Below are 14954 nucleotides of genomic sequence, written 5' to 3' on the forward strand. Positions count from 1 at the left end.
CTGATACACTTATATTTCCTCCATTAGATTCTATTCTGGACATATGCAACCTTCTTACTGTAAACTTGAGTAATGGTCAGCAATTTAGGCCATTTAGAAATGTAAAAAAATCCATATTTTACATATTTTTTTAATTCACATTTTTTCTTGTCTTGTCTTCAGGTAGAAAACTAATCATCAGTAAAGCGTTATATACACAGTAACAAAGGTCTCGTGTCGCCATTCAATAACACTTTGTATCTATCTTTTCTGATAATGATGACTATATAAGTTATAGTTGTTCATCTAGGAGATAATGTTTAATTTTTTATTTAATATTCTTCTACTGAAACCCCTGATGAAGCTGGTATTTTGCATGGAAATTCAGAGATTCTTTGCCATCCCTAATCTCATATCCAATCTGGCTGCAGTGTGCACAAATTGTGATGATAGATAGATGTTAAACTAAACATTTGCATCACTGATTATTTTCCTCTCAATCAGACGGAAGCTGCAATGTACAAGCACTGATGATAAGACAATTGTTGAAAAAAGATTTATTAGCAGCTTGTCTTGCTTAATTGTTTGCCTTTGCACTGATGACATCTCTGAGTGAATCCCACCGCTTTTCCAACATTGTTCCAGAACACAGATAAATCGGGTGGAACATCTCGCACAGGTCAAAGTCTTGACTTCCCAAATTTCCAGAGTTGCTTAACTTATTTGTAAATTTTTCTTCCTTTTGAGTGATTTCTTCCTCCTAAAAATAAACCCCAGATTAAGTGGAAATGTAGCCATGATGAAAAGTTAAAGGGCACGAGAGTGATTGATTAGAACTGTGTAGATAAAAGCCTGAGCTGAAGAATCTGGGAGCCACTTTGTTACTAAAGTGAAGACTTGACTGACAGGCTTTTTCTTCCAGCAAAAAGAAATCAAACTTGTGGAAAATTCTAATATGGTAAATACATTTGCACAAAATTGCACTTTACTCTCTCGCCTGTCAGGCACTTTTTATATATCTTTTCTTTTTTCTTTTTTTTATTCGTCGTGGGTGGTCAAACGCAGGAGTTATGACCTTTGCAGAAGTACAACTTGTTAGAAATTTTGTTTTTTTTCCCATTGGTCTTAAAAGCCCCTTGGGGCATTTGGAAGTGGGCATAAATGAATCTTTTCTCTGTTACACTTTTAAACTTTCTATCAGAGGACATGCAACTTTCCGCAGGACAGGAAAAACATGTTTAATTCAAGATGCGTAATAAGCCACTCTAGATGGGCCCAGGGAGTGTCATTTAGATCCAGTTCTCTATAAAATGGTCTCCTCAGTAAGCAGTTTACATTCTTAAAAAAGTCCTTTTACTCAGAGTAAAAACGGGGTTATGAAAAAATTATATTTTCCCCTTTACACATTACTTCTATTTTTTTTTGTCTTTTCCTTTTTTTTGCCTAATTTGAATGTTTCATAAAAAAAACTAATGATTCTATTAAATGATTCTAGGAGAATGTGTATTTTTTTCTAAGTCTTTTCAAGAAGCCTGTCTCATTAAACCTAATAACCATTTGTGCCACTCTTGTCAAACTCTGCTGTTTTATTAACAATTAAGAACATAGTGACATTATTTTTAAATGGCTAAAACTACATAGAATATTACATCACTTACTAACCATTAACTCCTAAATGAATAATTATGACTTGTGTCATTATCAGAAAAGATAAATCTAAAGCGTTATCCCATGAGGACCCCAGACCTTAATCACTGCTGTTTGTTTTGTTTTTATAGAATAATTATTTTAAACAATTATTCAACATCCATATTTTATTTTACTAAAGTAATTTTACATTTCAGATTTTTGTTATTTGAACTGCAAGTGTGAATTTACCATTTTCTTTATTTGGGGGGTCTGTAAACTTTGAAGCACAACTGCAGTTTTAATAACCGAAATAAAGCTATTTTAAAAAGTATTCTATTGTGATGTTGTCTCTAAAATGTGCTATATTGGAATAATGTTGGGAATAGAAATATATCACAGAAATTTAGTTTGGACCAAAAAAAAAGCATAAATAGATATTCTCAAATGTTTGCATTTTTCAATGCAAACATATATGTTGACGCTCTCTTGACTGTTTATTCTGACTTTACAGGTGCTTTGGGAAATGCTCACTCGAGAAATCCCCTTCAAAGGTCTGGAAGGCTTACAGGTAGCCTGGCTGGTGGTGGAGAAAAATGAGGTACTTTATCAATTACTTAGATACACATGTACACTTTTGACCCTTTTAGTTTTAAGGTCATTATTTAGTTTGTCATGAGGAATTATTCGTAAATAATTCCAGAGCACATTTTTGTAGTTTTTGCAGGAATATTCTTCTCAGATTAGGCAGACAGGCTTTACCAAATTGTTTTTCATTCAGCCCTCCTCTGGTGACCTGATATCCTAAAGCCTGCTGCCCCACAACCATGACAACCAGTCAGACTTCGTTAAGATCGCCGAGAAAAAAAAGGCTAGCCTAGGAGCTTGACTGATTTGCTACATACTGCTCAGGACAGCGTATTTCCCCTGATGACATCATGAAGGGCACAATTTTCTTACAGAGCATTTTGAGCACACATAGCTAAAAGTTAGAGAAAGGAAATAAGAGAGGGGAATGGTTTTTGTTTTGTTTTTTTTTATTTCTAAATCTCATGCCAGGCTTCAGGACACGTATGACCTTTACAAAATGTTTATAAAGTGAAATTTGCTTAAAATGGGAGCTGTAAGTCAAAATTGAGTAATAGAAATATCACTTTTAGCAGCTCTATCATACGAGTAAGTTTTACTTTATGTAGAGGCAACCTAATTTTATCTGTACCCGAGTAAGTTCTTTCTTCAATTTGAGTAATGTTCTTTTACTCCAGTAAAAGTGGTTTTAAAGTGACAGTGTGATAATCTTTGTTGGCATCTCCAACACTGAGTATTATCACTTAGACTTAGACAAACTTTATGATCATTTTGTGATGAAATTTCGTCATATACAGCTTTTCGACAGTGAATAAGCAGCAGCTTAGCAGTGAAATGAACATTTCCATTTATAAAGTGAAGTGATGATCAAAATGTAAACAGTATAGGAGAGACATGGTGCAAAAGGCACTAATGTTGAAGATTTAGAGCAATGCAAAAATAAATAAATAGATATGGTGCAAAATGCAGTATAAACGCTTAAGTGAGTTTTTGTTTTAAAGATTCACCATGTAGTGCAAAAATGATGTTAATAGTGTGATGCAGAGTTTCTATTTGTAACTTGATTAGAGTGTTTAACACTTCAACAGTCATTGGCAGCGGGGAAAAAGCTGTAACAGAACCTGCTGGTCCTGCACTGAGCACATCTTTTCTCCCCCAGGTTCATTGTTGTGGCAATGGTTTTCTTCTTACAAACAAGTGCAAATAAATCTTTACTTCTGTGGCAACAATATGGCATCACCTACAGCATTGCTGTGCCTGTTGCACCTCTGGCTTCATTTGATTACATATTTGGTTCAGAAATGTTCTACCTAAATACCATCCATTGTCTTTACTGTTAGGGACAAACTTTGTTCTCTAAGGTACGAGAGGTCATCTCCAGAAAACAGGATTATCACAACTACCCCAGAGTAAAGAAGTAGGAAGGCTTTAATATCCTGCCTGCAGTCTAGACTTAAACCTCTATGAACACCTGGTAGATCAATATCTTCATGTTTGCTGACCAGAAACATGTGAGGTTGATGATTTGGATTCTGTGCCACAGCCATGTCTGACCACCAAGCTGGTGATCAGCATAAAGAACAGATTCTAGTCTAATCAGGAGTGCATAAATCTCCCATGCACTCTGAATGGTTTAATTAATGTGTTTTTAAATACAAGTTAATTTAGTTTTAACAATTCTATCCAACAAAACAGTATCAAACAGGACTCGCTCGATTGATTGGCAGAACAAGATTTTTGTTAATTTACTAAGAATCATTTTTAGATTACTTTTGCTTTTAAAAAGGATTTATAAGAGGAAGGTGTGGGACTTTTTAAGATTTACTTAACAGGTAATGTGATCAGATAACAATATCTACTCTGTTTTAGAGGCTGTCTTCTTCTGTTTGTTTACCTGTTTGCTTTGAGTTGATATCAATGCTGTGAAGTTGTCAACAATCAATAGCTACATTTACACGGAAACAAATAATCAGATTAACAGCCTGATCAGATCAAAAATGCTTCATGTAAGCATTTCAGACTGAGGATTCTAATCTGATCGGGAAGAAATATCATTCTAAAAGAGAGAAGTGGCTTTTGCTGATCATTTGCATGCACACACCCATTTGGGTCTTTAGAGTAAAATAATCTTCACTTTGCATGTGTGCAACATCAGCATGATGTTTTTCTGTATTTTTTTCCAGAAAATTAAACAGTTCCATGCATGCTTAAATGATTTAATCTGATCGAATGCTTGGTACATGTATACACAGGTCATGATAGGATCATTTTTTTTAGTGTCCATTCAAACATAGATTTTGAATTTCCGATCAACCAAGGTTTACATTGCATAATGGAAATTTTGCACATGTAAACGTAGCTAGTAACGGCTCTGACCAGAGGGTCAAGCTTAAAGCTTCTTAAAAGTTTCTAAAGTTAATTTGGCCTAGTTGTAAGAACAGAACCCGGTTTAATCCCCACAGCCTGCACTCTGGGTCCCTGAGCAAGACCCTTAACCACACACTGCTCCGCGGGCGCTGCACAATGGCAGCCCTCTTCTTTTCTTTTCACTTCTGGGTTATAATGCAGAGGTAAATTTCTCTAACGTGAGATCAATTAAGTTCAGTTATTATTATTATTATTGAAACAACTTAAAAATATTATAACAAAATAAACACAAATTTCATAAACATAATAACTGCTACTTTTGTGTGTGCCGTTTTTTTAAGTAGATGTGGGTGGTTATGCTTGTGCTATGTTATGGTAATGCTTGTAAGATACCCGCCTCAGTACTACTAGATTTACCCCTTGAATTTAGTTAAACAATAACTAGTGGACATGTTTCTGCTGATGCTTCTCTATTATAAAGATTTTTCAGATATAAAAACATGGAAACAATTGATAATATAACATCTTACAGTTTTTCTGGTGGATTGAAAAATGTCAGCATTACCAAAACTTGAAATCCAACCCATGTAAAGTTATTCAGAGAAGTTAAGATACACTCACAAAATTAAATGCAAATAATTTATTTGGCTCTGAATGAGTTATTTGAAATGTTTTTATTCTCTGATTCCCTAAATTTTATTATAGCCATTGTGATGTCAGGGCTTTGGAATTGTTTTTAAAACAAAAATGTTGGTTTTGGTTGCTTTGGGTCATTTTCCTGGCAGAACACCATTTTATCTCAAAATGTAAATGATCTCACCCAATGTATCAACCAAAGAAGAACAGGAATTGGTTGAATGTTTGTGAACAAACATTGCGTCACAGTTTACAGTTGAACTAGTTTTAACTTATGAACTGAGAAGGTGCTGTCTGAAAGATGAACTCCATGCCGCAAAACCAATGTACTCAAAGACAACTGAAATCAGATGAAACAGTTTGGTTAACTGCAATAAAATGGATGTGTTCAGCGGTTTAGGTACAACTTTCAAACCGTGCAGACTGTCGGGTATGGTGGTGGTAGAATCATGCTAAGGGACTATTTGGCAGCCAGTGATAAGAGGTTTTGGGATGACCACAAACCTCAAAACTATATAAGATTTCTGGACTGGGTCTAAATGCTGGATTAGTGCCCAAAAAAACTAACCAGTTTAAATGAACTACCAATTCTGGAGTGGTCACATATCCAGTAAAACTAATTTTGATGCAACTTACTAACTGACATTTAACCAGCTATAAATTAGGGTTTATATTTATATTTGAGTGTCTTCTAATATAACATAATTATAATTCTTACCCCGCTTATAGAATAACTAAAACCGAGATTTTAGAAATCAAAAGGTCACATCATATCGATTGTATGAGAACCTGATCACAGCTTCATCATGGGCTGAGTGCAGTAATTTAAACAGTGCCCTCCTAAATGTCCGCTAGCTGCTAACTATAGAGTTTTATTCAGTAGGGAGGACATAGTCTTAATTCAGTGATTTATTGCCTTGATTCTTAGCAGTGCTTTTCTTTGCTGTGGGTCTTTCAGAGGCTTACCATCCCCAGCAGCTGTCCTGCCAGCTTTGCAGAGCTCATGAGGAAGTGTTGGTCTGCAGAACCAAAAGTAAGTTACATTAAGCAAGTGGGTCAACAATGATGCAGGATGTATATTTTCCTGAGACACATACATGACAAACTTTGTATTCAGTGTATTTAATTTGATTTTTTTTCACACAGGAAAGGCCGATGTTTAAGCAGATCCTGGGTACTTTGGAGTCTATGTCTAAAGACAGACAGCTTCCTGAACAGTGCAACTCTTTCCTTCACAGCAAGGCTGAATGGAGGTAATGTGATCAGCTCTTCTACACAGCCTCTAAATGTATTTATGACGCTTTTCTCTTGCCAATATACTGCCTCAACATAAGATAATGTGCGACTGTTTGCTAAGAATGAAGTGGAAATGTAGCTGATGGGGGCCGCTAGGCACAAAAAAGAGCTGGAGATGATGCATATAGATCCTTAATAATTACACTGATCACTACATAAAGACATGAAAACCCCCAAAGAAGGATCCATCTGGATATACTTCCTCTCTTTACCCATAAGACCCTAAAAATAATCACCATCTTTTTCAAGTAGAAGTGTTTAATTGGCCTGTATGAGCAGCTGGATGTTTGGTGGTGTTCAGCACAGCCTGAGTCTCAGCTGTCACTTTATTCTCTGTTTGCCTCTCTGCGGGCCTCGTCTGTTCGCTGAGGAGTTTTTACCGTTTTCATCTCAGAAGTTGTGCCGGTGGCAGCGTGTCCACGCAGCCATCTGCAGGTGGAGGGAATTTCAGCTCTGGAAAGAAGAAAACCAGAATCTGCTGCACAGAAAGTTTTCTGGATGACGACTTGTGCCTGATGAGTACATGAGGGAACTCCAGCAGAGCTGATGAAGAGTTTGCATTCATTAGTTTATCATGTTTGCTTTAACTCACCATACTTCCAATTATCGTTTGAGCTGAATTAAATATAATCGGCACATCTTTTTTTTTTCTAACCTAGGGAATGAGGACTTATGGTTTATTTATATTTTCGTTAATAAATGTAAAACCAAAACAAAGTGATTATTAAGTTTATATTTCCTAAGTAACTTCCTATGTTTGCAATGAGACTGAAAGCCCTATTTTCATTCCCCATGACAAAAAGAGGTTAAAGCAGAAGAGGACAAAACAGAGCAATCTTTGCCACATTCCATTTAGCTTAGCTCCTACCTACATAAAGTAAATATAATTTCTCTGTTAAAGCTTCTAACATACCAATGCTTCCTCTAACTTTATTTATCCAAATAGTAAAATCTACAGTAGCATTTCCATGGGTTGGAAAAACAAATTTTTTAGATCCCAGTGGGCCGTATTCAGAAAAAATCAACATGTTTAGATTGGTTCAGGCTGATTTTGACTAGGAGTCCTGATTTTCTGCCTCAATCTTTGTCCATATCCTGTTTTCTTTCAGGAAAACTCTTTATATGCTGCAGTTTATTTTAGAATACAGAGCAGTTGAGCTTTAAATGAAATAAACTGAAGGGTTAATATCCTCTAGAAGAAAGGGTGGCCAAACTAGGTCATCGAGGGCTGCTGCCCCTCAGGTTTTAATAGTCTCTCTGCGTTAACACACCTGATTCACATGAGTGCAATTCAGCAAAAATTAGGTTGATCAGCCACCAACAGAAATCAGGTGTGTTGAAGCAGTAAAAGCATAAAGACGAAAGGTTTACATCAGAGAAGCATAGAAATTTAAAAACAATGTTTTGACCCAATTTTTTTCAGGTATACCTTAGAATTGATAGATGGCATGTAAATGGGACGAAATGGCAACTCAGGTAGGAGATTCAAGATGGTGTGCCAAGTAGAAGCGAGTTGGAGGAAGGAAGGCCTGATGAAGAAGTAGTGTGACTCAGAAACCCCTTCCATAAAAACCCAGAGATATTTCCTCCTTCGTGGTCAAAGCTACATATTTTTCATCAAACTCCTTTTTTTTTTTTATAACCCAACCGTAGCACATCTAGAGTGGTTTAAAATAAAAGCATCAATATTACATAAATACTAAAGTTTACAGATAATTGTTTTATTAATTTTCAGAAGTTCAGAATATATAAATATTATGATATATATATATATATATATATATATATATATATATATATATATATATATATATATATATATATATATATATAGTGGTTATGATGCTAAATGAAATAAAAGGATTCTGTACCAATAGGAACAGTAGGTTAAAGTCATTTTTAAGCGTTAAGTGAGAAACTAAACTGGTTGAAACAACCAGTCAGTTAAACTTTATGTGCTAGAATGTATCATCATAACAAGCTGATTTAGTGCTATGCTTTCAGTAGGGGTCCCTGTATTAAAACCGCCAATGAAAGAGAGTAAAATAATTTTTTTTTAACAAAAATTATGTAATAGAGAACAACATTTACAGATTCTTCATAAGTTAAGGGTGTAAATACAGGAATACCAATGATGATGATTTACAAAAAAATCTAGAAAGAGACATTCCTGGGGTCAAAGTTAAAAATCTAAGGAGAGTTTTTTAAATGGTACTGGTCAGGGAAAGGGGTCAAGAGGCCCTTGATAGTTTTCTGTCAGTTTTGCAGGAAAAACTAAACATAGGTGATTTGTGCTCCCCAGTGAAGCCTGTTGTTCTTCCTTCACCAAGAGCCAGCTCTGTGGACATGTGGCAGCAGCATTTAAAGGGAAAGGAGATGTTTTTAAAATGTGGAGAGGAACACAGGATAGAGTGATGTAAAAAAAAAAAAGAAACACCAGTTCTGTTACTGTGAGGTCATGATAGGGTTAACTGTGGGTTTTGGGATGTGGAAGAGAGCAACACAAGTACAGCAAATGGCTAAAATGATCAGTTATGCAGAAGCAGCCCAGAAAGTGAATAGAGGGAACCATTACTCCTTCATTAGAAAAACTCATATTCAAAGCTTATGTCAAAAACACTAATGATACACTGAGAGATAATGCATCTATCCAATCTTTTATTTCCTTTTTTTTAACAATACATGACTTTTTAATCTGTCAAAATGCAGAAAACATTATTAAAAGTCTTTCAGAAGGCCCAAAATATGAATCAAAAGTTTAGAGCTAATAAAAAAAGTTGAATACTCTTGCATTAAAGTTGTTTTTTTATTCTTTTTGTATTTGTATATGTGGAGTATGTGAGTAAAAGGCATTTCCAGGAAAAAGCTTTCAGTGTTGAGGAATTGGAAGAACAGGAAAAACAAGGTTTGGCCTTCCTGTCTGGGACACATTTGTTCATGATCAACGAGCAGCTCCTCCTGCTGGATGAAATAAACCTCTTCAACATCAGAATAATTGCTCACTCTTTGGGTTTGGATTGTTGGAACATCTCTAGATTTACTGCAGACTTATGTTCTGGTTAACTTCATCATTTGTTCAGGATACCCCAAAACATCACTTCAGTCACTGATTTGACCGCTGTATTACTCATCTGCAAATATTGGTAAAACTCAACACCTGTGGCAGAGACATTCTTATAGAAACAGTTATGAACCACATCAACAATAAAATGCTGAATTTAATTAAACACATTCAAATGAGTTTTGTTCTGGTGTAGCGGTTGAAATTCACAATAATGCAGAATAAATATTTAGCTGTTATGTCAGTCGGAAGGACTGGTGGCGCCAGTGTACAGCAGCCTCACTTCTGTCAGTGAGCCCCAGTGCAGCTGTGACTACTATATAGTTTGCCACCATCAGTGTGAGTGTGTGCATGAATGGGAGAATGAGTGAATATTGTGTAAAGTGCTTTGATCAAGTCCTCTGACTAGAAAAAGCGCTACATAAGTAAAGACCATTTACCAGGGCAATATTGCAGCTGGATCAGGTTTGAAATAACATCCTGACAAATAGAAATAAGCAACCATGGTTTGAAAAAAACGTACTAAAAAAAGTTCAGATGACCAGGGTCCCTGTTAAATGACAGTTAAGTTATAAAGGATAGAAGGGGGAAGAAGGGACCAAGTTGGATCGAAGCTATAAAATCCCTTAATCTAGGATCGCCAGCTGTCTACGGACGAGAGGCGGGGTACACCGTGGACAGGTCGCCAGTCCCAAAAAAACATTGTAATGTATACTGAGTTTTTATAATCACAATCTTTCTCCATGCAGAAAGACCCCAGGCCGGGAATTGAACCCAGAACTTTCTTATTGTAAGGCAGCAGTAATATCCACTGCACCACTGAGCAAACAAAATGTGTTGCAAATATGCAGTATTGTACTTTGGTATTATCCGTGCGATGCAGAGTCTGTGACTTGATTTGGAGTTTTTTTTTAACAGTTCAGCAGTCTGATGGCAGTGGGGAATAAGCTGTTGCAATCTGCTGGACCTGCAGCGGATGCTGTGAATCCTCTAGTACTTATCCAACCTATTTAAATTTGTTTTTTTTTCATAATTTAAGCATTAAAAAAAACTTTATCCCACATTTTTTGCTTGACAAACAGAAAGTATCTGAAGTGTAGAGTGAAATGTTTTTTGTGACTATGTGTGTATAATTTGATCAGGGCTTTCTTGTGTTGCAGTAATATATTTGATTCCAATGCATTAATGAAAGAAATAAACAGAGGGGCTTTAATTAGGGTAAATATGTTAGCTAACTTGGAGATTTTTCTTGTGTTCCTTCTTCATTCCTTCATTTTCTTGCTCATATCCTTTTTTTGTGTTACCAGCTTGTTTCTATGCATTCTCCTCTATTATCCTCCCACTTTCCTTGATTGCCAACTTGTGCCCTTATCTCCTTGTATACTAGTATTACTATGTACCTTCATCTGTCCTTCCTTTATCGTGTCCTGATTCCTTCAATGTGTCCTACCTCTGCACCTCCTCCCTTCCTTCTTAAACTTTTATAACACCTTCCAGTGTTTTTTTTATTGTCATTATACTCTCACAAGTACAGAGGAATGAAATCAATGATCTAAATATTGGGTTTTAAGAATATTGTTAGAATATATTGGGGAGCAGTGGGATGCCATTGTGCGGCCCCCTTGGGAGCAGTGTAGGGGTTAAGGGTCTTTGCCCAGGGAGCCTGAATGGGGGAGCTTCCCCTAACCACTAGACCGCCACTCCCCAAAGCAGGCATTAGGGTGAGGGGTCTTGCCTAAGGACCGACACTGGCAGCTCATTCCCCCCAGCTGGGATATGAAGCCAGGCTTCCTGTTTGCAGGACGGTTGACTTACCACTTGAGCTAGCCAGCCACACCTGCTCCATGCAGAAATGGAGAGGTACAGTAGTAGCCATTAAAAATTTCCCCAGTTTCCTTGATGGGCCCTTGGCTGGTCCTTGGCTGGACCCTTGAGTTTGCATCAGTCTTTGTACTAAAATATATTTTCTGTCATGGTTTGTGGACATAAAGATCTAAATAGAAGCGCCCTCTCCTGGTCAGACCCTGTGATTTAGTGAAAATTGCTTTAAACTCAGATATAAAATAAGTTGATGCAAAAGCTATCTGAATTATCAAGGTTTATTCAGGCAAAGAACTTCATTACTTTATCTTTGCAGAAGTGAGACATTTATAGATGAGCTGATTCTGACAGATGTTAAAGCATGCAGACACATGCTCCTGATGGGAAACTTCCAAAGGCGACCATCCCTATAAATGTTCTTTCTGTTGAAGGTGTGAAATCGAAGCTACTCTTGAGCGGCTGAAGAAGTTGGAGAGGGACCTCAGCACAAAGGAGCAGGAGCTGAAGGAGCGGGAGCGCCGTCTGAAGATGTGGGAGCGCAAGCTCATCGAACAGTCAAACAGTCCGGTGAGACGCGTATTATCACTCTGATACACCTTCAATTTTACAATTCTATTGTCACATCTATTGGTTTACCTTCGAGTGTTTCTCTCTGTAGCCTGACTTGGGCATGAAAGCATTGAAGTGTTGTTAGAATGATTGAAGTGCTGTGTTACTATAGTGATGATGGCTTCAGTTGAACCATTTGCTTGCCGTTTTTCAGTGGCATGAAGAAGATGGGAAGTTGCATAAGATTTAGCACTTTCAAAACTTTAAAATATACAGTCATTTTAGGATTTTCTTGATCCTTTAAATATTAATTGAAAGACATAAATTTCCTCCTGATGTTATTTATGACTTAAGAAATATATTATATCTTACTTCTTGTCCTTTAAATCTTTTTATTTTATAATAATTTGTCTTTAATCTACCCTAATTGTTTAATGTCTCCGTCCTTTGAATCAGAGTAGGTTCTCCTTCAGAGTGGAGATATAGATTTCCACTAATACAGAGAAGCCAGAATGTGATTTAAAAGAATAAAATCAAACTGAAACATTAGTCTGAAATTGATTCATAGCTACTATGGTTAAGAGGCTCTAAACTACTTTTCCAAATTGTGTAAAAAATGTGTTGATAAATGGGTGTTCATACTAACTAATTAAACCAGATGCTGGAAAAGAAAATAGGAAGGGCTCCAGTATTTCAATTGGCCCTCTAAAAAAATGATCACAGTTTTATAACAAACTGTATTAAGTTACCAATGTGAGGAGGTCTGTCTCCACTCTGTGAGAAGGTCTTTGATTAACAAGATAAACTATGACAGAGGATGGGAAACCTTATTTGGGTTAGAATATATTGGGATTAATAGTTTAAAGCTTTACTTCGGTTACTTTGTTTTAGTTGAGGAAAAAACCCACCTCTTTGTAAACCTGCACTGTCTTGCAAATGCATTTATATTTCTACAATTTTACTAGATGTATATAGTAAAAATCCAATGCACTTTATTGGGATTTATCTGTATATTGACTCAATCTCAATTATACATGTTATAGAGTGTCTGTGAATATCAATTTTCAAATCTTGCAATTAATTATTATTTAGGTTAATGACTGTGACTGTGCTATTCTGACTGGCTGTCAGCTTTTCTGAAAATATTATCCCACCCCCACATTAAAATGTGCACAACTTATGCATGTCCATTAACAGTTATTTGTCTGTGTAGATCAGGCATCCCCAAACTCGGTCCTCGAGGGCCGCTGTCCTGCAGGTTTTAGAGGTTTCCCTGCTCCAGTACAGCTGATTTACATTAATAGTTGATTAACAGGCTTTTGCGGAACTGCAATCATCAGCATCAGCTGTGCTAAAGCAGAGAAACCTCTAAAACCTGCAGGACAGCAGCCCTCAAGGACCGACTTTGGGGATGCCTGGTGTAGATTGTCAGCTGTTGCATATTCATACCATTTATAGATACTAAGTGAACTATGAAGTCCTGTCTGCACGGGCTTTTGTTTGCGGTTCTTTAGAGATTAAGTGTTAAATGCTCATGCCACCCTTTCAGATGTTTCTGCTTTTCTTCCTCTTCATAATTATGCACTACTTGATTTTTGCTTGTGGCATAAAATCCTAATAAACTTGATTAAAGTTTGTGGCTGTTATTTAGAAAAAACAGTCAAGTTGAAAGATTACCAACACTTTGCAGGTCTCAAATATAATTGAATGTTTTAAAATATATATGTTATGATGCCTGATGCAAAATAACTAAAAGCTTCACGCTGAACAGAAAGCAGGTAATGGGAGTCAGATATTGACATTTATCCACCTGTGGACATTCTGGAGGTCATTTCCTGTGGGCCTCGTGCTCGGGATGTATAGTGCTGTGCTGTGTAAAAACTGCAGCGTGAGTTGACTGCTTAGAGAGGGCCAGGCTTTTATGATGAAGTGACATTTTGCTGACATTAAGATTGGCCAATTTGTCCTGGATGTGGTGGAGTGCAGTTGTTGAGACGCACTTTCTTACTAGGGTGTGAAAAGTACATCCTTCTTTTTGTTGTTGTTGTTGTTATCTGACTCACCTCGACTCAAAACAGAGGAAAAGGGAGTTTGTTGGCTGAATCACAGCTTTATGCTCATTTGCTGTATTTTTTTTATATGTTAGAAATGTTGCATACCAAAAAAATGTTAAACCAATTCAAATAGATTCATTCCTCTTAATAGCAATTTAGGATTTACTATCCAGAAGACATTTCTTTCTTTTTATATATTCTATATTTGGAGTTTTGTTTGACGCTTTAAATATTTTACTTAGTTTAATCTCTATGCCAAGAACTCTGCTAGTTTTTGTGGATTGTTATGTGAAGAGGACCATAACTAGAAATTATCGTTGCTAAAAACTCAGTACACATTACAATGTTTCTATAATATTTAATTCACTTGAAATTTATCATAGATAAACCAACACAGGGTTTGATCTTCCAAAAGTTTGCATTTTTTAAACACATGGAAATGTGTCTGTACCCGCTGAGCAGATCTTCAAAAAGGGTGGAAAGTGAACTGATTTTGAAAATCACCAGACAGCATGTGTAAAAAAAAAAAATTTGCGTTTGTGCCTTCAATAATAGGCAGATATTCTAATGACCAAACTGCACAGATCCATAGGTTAAAGATATGCAAATGTATGCAGCAAAGTCATTTTCCAAATCTTCAACTCAACTGCCATTACACTGTTTCCATTTTTTTTTGTACTTCTGAAAGTTAGGTGCAAAACTGACATGCAAAAATATCTGCAGTCATTGTGGCTTCAAAGGAGGCGCTGATATAAATCTAGATGTTTGAAATAGATTGTGCATTCAACAGACAAAGGCAACTTGTCATGTTTTATATTTCCTTTTTTTATATTTAACTTTATTCATTTCATTATTACATTTTTTGAACTTCTGTCCGTGTCACTTAGGGGTAAGCTACCTATGTAAATCGCTTTATACATTTCTTTCCAGCTATACAATATAATAATGATTATTTTTATGATTTTGTTCATTATTGT

General features: G+C 36.2%; 1 protein-coding gene across 2 annotated transcripts in view; it reads left to right on the forward strand.

Annotated features, from left to right (window-relative positions):
* The window catches only part of zak (sterile alpha motif and leucine zipper containing kinase AZK), a 44137-nt gene that overhangs the window by 22270 nt on the left and 6913 nt on the right, over nt 1–14954 (forward strand). For both annotated transcript variants that reach the window (XM_038306657.1, XM_038306658.1), the window contains exons 8-11: nt 2120–2206; nt 6155–6229; nt 6343–6449; nt 11806–11941. In XM_038306657.1, the coding sequence (XP_038162585.1) occupies nt 2120–2206; nt 6155–6229; nt 6343–6449; nt 11806–11941 (405 nt within the window). The remainder of the gene's footprint in view (nt 1–2119; nt 2207–6154; nt 6230–6342; nt 6450–11805; nt 11942–14954) is intronic.

This window comes from Cyprinodon tularosa, unplaced genomic scaffold (genome assembly GCF_016077235.1).
Source record: "Cyprinodon tularosa strain WSP-4 unplaced genomic scaffold, ASM1607723v1 ctg588, whole genome shotgun sequence".
In the NCBI taxonomy this organism is placed as follows: Eukaryota; Metazoa; Chordata; class Actinopteri; order Cyprinodontiformes; family Cyprinodontidae; genus Cyprinodon; species Cyprinodon tularosa.